The sequence below is a fragment of the Pterocles gutturalis genome, unplaced genomic scaffold (genome assembly GCF_000699245.1).
Source record: "Pterocles gutturalis isolate BGI_N339 unplaced genomic scaffold, ASM69924v1 scaffold26163, whole genome shotgun sequence".
Classification (NCBI taxonomy): Eukaryota; Metazoa; Chordata; class Aves; order Pterocliformes; family Pteroclidae; genus Pterocles; species Pterocles gutturalis.
In genome coordinates, this window is record NW_010126390.1 from 7,018 (window position 1) to 14,873 (window position 7,856).

General features: G+C 49.3%; 1 protein-coding gene across 1 annotated transcript in view; it reads left to right on the top strand.

Moving 5' to 3' along the window:
• NCSTN (nicastrin) overlaps positions 1-4,249 on the top strand; it is a gene marked incomplete at its 5' end in the record, with an annotated part of 11,228 nt that extends 6,979 nt beyond the window's left edge. The window contains 6 exons of the mRNA XM_010078983.1: positions 679-781; positions 1,060-1,155; positions 1,668-1,755; positions 1,892-2,043; positions 2,252-2,464; positions 3,944-4,249. Coding sequence (XP_010077285.1) covers positions 679-781; positions 1,060-1,155; positions 1,668-1,755; positions 1,892-2,043; positions 2,252-2,464; positions 3,944-4,066 — 775 coding nt within the window. The remainder of the gene's footprint in view (positions 1-678; positions 782-1,059; positions 1,156-1,667; positions 1,756-1,891; positions 2,044-2,251; positions 2,465-3,943) is intronic.
• Positions 4,250-7,856: the final 3,607 nt, after the last annotated feature.

Consider the following 7,856-nt stretch of genomic DNA (forward strand, 5'->3'; position numbering starts at 1 on the left):
TAATTTTCTGCTGCTTCTGAGAATCTCTGTAGGAACCAAGGGGAAGTAGCTTGCCTTTCACCTCTAAATCTGCACTGCTCTCGTGGGATAAGAGGAGCTGGGGTGCAGAAAAGCACACCTCACCGCTGTGTGACCCATCTTTAAACTGGGAGGATCAGTCCCAGGCTGACTGGGAATGTCAGATGTGTAGACCACACAGTGGGCTTTCAGCCCAGTTCCCAGTTTAGCTGTGTGTGCTGCCTCAGTGTAAATCTCTCCTAGATTTCACTTGGAATTCCTCGCCGCCTTGAAGAGGAGGCATTAATAAAATCCACCAGCATGACTTGCATCGCAAGCTCTCGCCCCAAGAGACCTTCTGCCTGGGTTGTCCTTGCCTCAGTTTCTCTCCCTGTTTAATAGATTGGGCTGTCGCCCACCTGAAAGCTAATCACAGCTTGGAAATTGCTTGGAGATCCTCAGATGGGAGAAGCTGTGGAAGGGCCAAGTTAATTAGAAAGCCTCATTAAATGGTTTAAGGAGCGTGTGGCAGGGCAGTGCTTTGGCAGGGCTGGATCTCTGCTCCCAGGAGGCTGCTCCCACTGTTTGCTTTAGGCACACTCTGAATTGAATTCTATGCCCTGTGGGTTGGTTTTTTTTTTCTGCCCCTCCCCAACCTCTGTTTGCCTCTTTTCTTTTCAGATACTACCAGAGCATGTACGACACTCCAGAGAACATCCGGATGCAATACCCCGAGGGGCTTAGCCCCGACGAGACCTTGGAGTATGTCACGGACACAGCCAAGGTTCCTACTTTTTATTTTCTTTAGTTGCTGTATCGGGGCGGATCGGGATTTGAGTAGGGGCAGATAGCAAGCAGGGTCACGGGGTCAGGGGGTAAAACTGTTTCCGAAAAGGGCGGAAAGAAGGTAGGAGTGCTTTGTGCCATGACAAAAGGCAATAGGCGCTCAAATGCTAGGGCGATGGAAGCGTTTTGATGGACGTGTGGATTCTGGCTTGCTCTCCGTGCTTGTTTTGCTGGATCTGCCTATCTTGATTAACACAGAGCTCTTTTCCTTTGCAGTCCCTGGCAGAAGTTGCCACAGTTGTCGCCCGTGCTCTCTACCGGCTTGCGGGGGGAGCCAACAACACCTCTGCTATTCAAGCAGATCCAAAAACGGTACGAGCAGATGGAATTGAGTCCCTGGCATCTCCGCTGAGCCCTCACGTACTTCCCTTCTGTCTCTGTTTATGTGTGTTTACACAGCATGCTGTCCTGTCTGTCTCTACGAGGGCTTTGTCTCCCCCCTTCTCCCTTTTTCCCCACCACAGCCGAATGAAAAAAACCTTTCCCCCTTCTCTAGTTCCTTGCGTTTCGATCTCAGGGGCAGACATTAAGCTTTCACGAACCCTCTCCAAAACAGAGCTCCTTTATCCTCGTTCCACAAAGCAGGAGAGGAAGCGGAGGTGAGATGGCAGCGTGTGCCACAGGGATCAGCTAAGGAGCTGGAATCAAACCTAATTTTCCCAGCTCGGCCCTGAGTTATATACACTTGTGACATATAGTCTGTCCTTTGCCCTCTTGGCCCCTGTAGTGGGAAACATCCGTCAGCTAAATAATCTCGAGAGGTGTAGCTGTTAAGATGTTATTGTCTTTCCTCATTGTGTAAACCAATTTCCGTCTCTTTCCAGGTCACTCGAATGTTGTACGGGTTTCTGATTAAAATGAACAATTCCTGGTTTCAGTCCATCATTAAACCAGACCTGAAAGAAATTCTGGGTAAGAGCAGCATGGGGAAGAAGAACACGGGGACGGGTTTGACCCGTGTGTTACCTGGCAGCTTTCTAAAGCGCCAGACTAACGTCGTCTGCTTCTGGCCATCTCCCTGCCAATCCCATGTCTCTGCCTGTTCCAGGTGATGTTCCCCAACACTACGTCGCCGTTTCCAGCCCTGTGAACACTACGTACCTTGTGCAGTATGTCCTGGCCAACCTCACGGGCACTGTTGTTAATCTCACCAAGGAAGAGTGCCAGAACCTTCAAAAAACCCCCTACAGCGAGAAGGAGGTCAGTATCCACCCGGGTGGGGCGGCAAGGACAGATCTGCCGTCCAGTTTGTTCATTTCTGCTTTTGAGGAAAGCTACGGTTAGGAAAGATTTCTATTTCTCGTAGTAACACCCGAGAGGACCAGGATAAGGTTCCAGAACAAGGGGATAGTCTGTTTTTTTTGCTAGGAGCTGTTTGCTGTTTCTTACTCTCCTGTTTTCCCTGCAGCCGTACGATTACGCCTGGGTGCAGGGTTCCCTCGACCCTAACTCGACATCACGAGTCCCCTACTGCATTCGGTCGACCGTTCGCCTGAGCAAAGCGCTCTCTCCTGCCTTCGAGCTGAGACAATGGGGGTCCACAGAGTATTCCACGTGGACAGAGAGTCGGTGGAAAGAGATTCGGGCCCGAATATTTCTAGTAGCCAGCAAGGAGCTAGAGGTGAGTTTGTACATAAAATAAAATTTAAAAAAAAAAAAAAAAAGGAGAGAAAAAGACGTGATTAGGTGAAATCCATGGGGCTTTGAGTAACACCTCCTGACAGCTGAAGAAACAGTTTAGAATTTGTTACAAGATCTTGTGCCATCGTCCTGTGTGAGCTCTCCGGTTAAGAACAGCCTTGAAAATGAGGTAACCACCCATCCCTGGTCAGAACCCCGCACCTCCAGCCCTTTGTGGGTTAATAACCTTCTCGATGGGGCTGAGACAAATAATCAGGAGTCCCCTGAGCAGGCTGAACTCTGAATAAAAGCTAGAAGTGACAGCAGGCTTAACCCTTCCCCGAACGCAGGAATCTGGCTGTTACAGTGTTTTGCCCGATGTGCAAACCCCCATCGTCCTTCCTGCGGTTCGAATCCCCTCTGAACGGCGCAGAAATAACTTTTGCACAAACAAAAAGCTGCTGGTGGTTTGATGGTTCAGATTCTGAGCAGTGTGACAGTGGCTGGAGTACCGGCAGAATCAGGGTGAAGCGTGCAGTCACTTGGGGACTCTGTGCCTGTCCCCGTGCCCTCTGGTTGGCCGCTGCTGATGTCACACCTGGTCAGGACAGACCCTGGGGTGCCCGGCCCTGATGTCATCGTGTGCTAGCAATAAGCCACCCAAAGGCCGTGCAAGCCCGGGCAGTTGTTGCATCTCTCGGATGATTATTTGAAATATGAGCGATTTATTTGCGCGGCACTGGGTGTTTTTAGCGCTGTCGGGCGAGAACAACGCCCTGCCTGTGCCTCTTGGCCAGTTACAGCCCAGTAGATAGTTTGAGCCCAGCCATCGCTGCGGTGGTGACCCCGTAGAAAATGTACCCAGAGAGTTACAGCAGCGCAGGAGCGTCTGGCCGCTGCGTGGGGACTTCGGGGAGTCCCGCCATGCGTGGGGAAGGGTTGTCGGTGAGGAATCTGACGAGGCCTTAGTCTGGTCCTTGCACTTGGGCTTCAGGAAGGGTTCTGAGCAGGAGTTAGTTTCTGCAAAGGCCACTGACAGATGTCGACTCTGCCAGCAGCTGGGCTTGTCGAAGGCATTTGCAGCTCCTTGCTGGAGGAGATGACAGTTCACGCAGGAGTAGGCAAAGTGTCACATTAAATGCTCGCTAAAAATCTTTGCAAACGGCGTCCACCGCTCTGAAACATGATCTGTTCTTTATCCATGATACAACTTTTGAACCTTAATCATCTGTTTGTGTGCGCTGTTGATAACCACACTGAAAGCTGACCCCATCCTGGCTGGCAGTTACTTTTGTCCAAGTCTGTAAAGTCCTCAGAGTATATTTTTATTTTAATTTTTTATTTTAACACACGTAGTGCCTCAGGAGTGAGCTGGTCTCTGTAGCTTTCGGACAGAGCCTCCCATTCCATGCAAATTCTGCGAGTTGCTGCCGCTCTGTGTTTGTAACAACCACGCTAAATGTTTCTCATCCCTTCCTAGATCATCACTTTGGTCGTGGGCATCGTCATTCTGATCGTCTCTCTCCTCGCCACCTATTTTATCAACGCCAAAGCCGATGTACTTTTTACCATCCCACGAAACCCCGGGGCTGTGGCTTACTGAAGATGCTCTCAGGGGCTTGAGAAGTCTTAGCCCTTGGATTTACAATTTTCAAAGAGAAAACTACACTGGAACGCCCCTCTCTCCGGATAGGGATGCAAACGGTTCTCTCCGGAGTTTCTCGGGTTCTGAGCCCCAAAACAGAAGAGTCTTGCCCAGAAAGCCATGCCGACCCAGCCCTAAAGAAACCACAACTGAGAAGTTCCCAAAACCTTTTTTAATTTGTCCTTTTGAGCAACGTGAGAGGGTTGGTCCTGAATGCCGCCGAGACAACAATGTGATGGGAGTGTTTCCTAAATAAAGACAAGAGCGGAAAGGGTGAAAGGTATTTTCTCTGGGATGTACGCGGACCAGCAGATTTCCCTGGTGTCTGACGGCACAGCTCGCCTGCTCGTGTCCGACAGTTCCTGCAAATCTGTGTAACACAGGGAGGGCAAGGTGTGTTTAACAGATGATTAGATGTAAAATGTCCTTTTTTCTTTTTTAATGGTGCAATATTTTCTGGGTTTTGTATATATATAAATAGTTCAGTTTAATTAAAAAAAAAAAGCTCCGCTTACAAATTAACCCATTGCCTGGTTTGTCTTAGTTGCTGCCAAAAGGACCAGAAACACCGGGTGCTGGAATATATTTTGGTCTTGGGAGAAACAGGGGTTGTCTGAGTCTTTTCTGTGTTTAAGTCTTTTTTCAACAAGGCTCAAACTCTGGATTTTAAAGTAATTCAGAACTTGTACTTCCAGTGTTACCCCGAGGAAGACTTTTTCCACTTTCTATCAGGAAACTGCTCCTGATACTTCAAATATTTCTGTGCCTGATTTCATTTCTCCTGAGGAAACTCATCTCTCAATTTCCGTGGAGGTATCTTGTCTTGACAATAAGGATTTTTAGAGCTTCTAGGTCCTCATCTCTGGGCTCATTCCAGCTTTGTCAGAACAAAATCAGTTCCCCAAAATTATCCAAGTAGATTATTTCTGTGCCTTAAAGTATTTTGGGTGAGGTGGAGGACCTCAAAAGAGCACATGATCTGGCAGAGAATTTTGTAGAATATATTTTTCCTTCCCTAAGGTAAGTTTATTATTTTTTTTTTTTTTACATATCAAAATGCAAATGCATCATTCATGGTGGAGCAGTGCTGTGTGGAGAGCTGGTGGGACCGGTGATTGCTCATCAGCGAATTGGGTCAATATACACAGGGTTCTTGATCATTTTCAAATTAAAAATCCACAAATTAGTATCATAGAATCATCAAAATTCTGCTCTCCTGTCTTTCCAATCTAGATTCTGCGCTTGGGTTTGGGGTGGGGTGGGTTTTTCTTCTGAAGGCTTCTGGTTGGAATTTTTTTTCCCCCAAACAAACAGAAATAAACCCTTTTTACCACTCCCAGCCCCATTTTCCCTTCCCAGCCTTTTTGTTCAGAGCTGCTTTCTGGCGAGACGACCAAACAGCTGCCTCCGTTATCTGCGCCTACACCGCTTCTCGGATGGCCAACAGGTCTCCCCCGTGGACCGCGCCGCGAGCATCGCGCCGTGAGCATCCCTCCTCGCTGCCTGACAAAGGGAAGGGAGAAGCGAGGGGGCCAGGCTGGCAGGAGACACATTTATCCCTCCTGCTGCCAACGCTGGAGAACACCAAAAGCCTTCCCTCGACTGTGAGCCCAAAATTTACCCCAACCTGGGTCCCTCAAACTCTCTGGGTGCCCGCGGCGGCGCTGCGCAGAGGGGTGAAAGGAGAAGCAGTCGCTGTTGGTGTTTCCAGCCCCTCCCGGTGTGTTTTGCCGTGGTCAGTAAATTCGTTTTGCTCAGCTGGCTGGTGATGATGAGGTTTGCGCCGTGCAGATCCGAGCCATCCCTCCTCTGGGGAATTGGGTCTGAGCGGTGGATGAAGGGGGGTGGGAGAGAAATGGGATTGTGGGATTCGGCTGGGAAGCAAATGAGCTACGAGAGCAGGTCCTAGTCCCTCGGTTTCTCTTTTCTGTCCTTCCCCACACTGGCTGCGGCCAATTCCCATATTTTTTTCTCACCAGTGACATGAACCCTGCTTCTGCCCTGTTTCAGAACGGTGATGGGATGGATGCTCCTGAGACCTCGAGGTGAGAAATGTCAAGGTGTTCTGTTAGAGAAAAGCTAACGGTGGTGAAAGGAGCCGCTTTGTGCATTGGGGAGAATTAAATCTTGTTTTATACAAGACGATGCAAAAAGGTCTGATGTTCCCCTGCATCCCTCTGCGGATCACAAACGGAGCAAGCTGGGAGGAATCGAGATCTCGGTGACCTGTTCAGTCGGTTAGTCTCACTCCTGAGCTTCAAACAAAGAGCCGACGGTGGATTTGGGAGCGCTCGTTCTGCTCCGCCGGGACCAGGAAAGCCTTGGCAGCTTGTGTGTCCAGCGACTAAACCGCTGCCCCTTGGGGATGCGTTGTTCGCTGCTTTAAGCCTGGACTCAGTGTCCTAGCCCCGGAAAGGCTCGGGTTAAAGCCATGCCTTCAGTCTGAGTGCAGTTATCTGCCATAGATGCGTCCCCAGTTTAAAAATGAAACGGGCTGGACCATGTTTTTCTGCCTCCGGAATGGACAGAAGCTGGATTTCCTCGAGGCTGAGCTGTTCCTCCTGCCCATCCTGGTGTAACAGCAGCTGTCCTCAGCTGCACAAACCTTAAAGTTGATAACTCCCCTGATACGCCTTTCCTCCATCACTCCTGAGATTATGTGCATTAATTAGAGCATCCCTAATGCTAATAAGCAACGGGGAATAAATGCCTCCTCGGCACATGAATCATAGAAGGTGGAAAATGCTTTGAGTCTCGGCAGATACGTCGATTTATTTTTATCTTGGCAAAAGAAACAAAATTAGTGAGGTCTGAGTTGCAACTAGGAGTACTTTGAGGTGGGCTGGGGGAGTCGAAGCTGCGCCGGTGCAAAGCCTTCTTGGAGGCAGGCTGATGCGAAGGAGAGAATTCCCCCGTTCAAAGCCCCGGTTGCTTTGATAATTAGAAAAGTTTGCATGGGAAATTACACAAAACATATGGAAAGCAAACAACTTTCCTGCTCCACGTCTGGTTGCCTTTGAAGCAGAGTACTCCTGGCTGCCTCTTGGTCTGGGGAAGGGATGCAGCAAGCACCGCTTGCGTCTGTCGGAACTGGTCCAGGAGGATACTCCAGCTGGGAAACAATTTGCAGGAACGTTCTTAGAGGTACCTCGGTGGTTTTGGGCTTTGATAGATTTCTGGCAAACCTTGCTGCAGGGATCTCAGATCCTCTCCCAGTTGCCAAAGGTCACCATCTCTGACAGCTTCGGTTCAAAAAAAAACCAGTTCAGGTGCTGGGAAAATGCTCTTTTCTGGTTCTTAGACTTTGGCTGGTGGCTCCGAAGCACGGCTACTTGAATTTCCTCCAGGTTGAGGTTAGTTTACATCATTCCTGGTCTAACCAGTTCTTCCTGCTGCTTATAGGAGCTGGACAGCTTTGAGTCCTGTCCAAGCGCTTGGCATCTTTTAGTTCAGCGGGTTGGTTATTCTGCTGGTTTAGAGGGACAGGGGGGGTCTCAGGGCTTTTTCCCCTGCTCAAGCTTGGCATCTTTTAGGCATCGAGTTCAGTGGGTCAGTTATTCTGCTGGTTTAGAGGGACTGGGGGGTCTCAGGGCTTTTTCCCCTGCTCACCATTCAACCAAAGAAATGGAAAAAAAAGAGAAACCGGCTGAGTAGCCAAGGGCAGATTCACCAGAGCCTAGTAGAAGCGAGTTTTGCAACCCTCTGCCAGGGGAAAAAAAAAAAAAAAAAAAAGGGATGCAACTCTTAG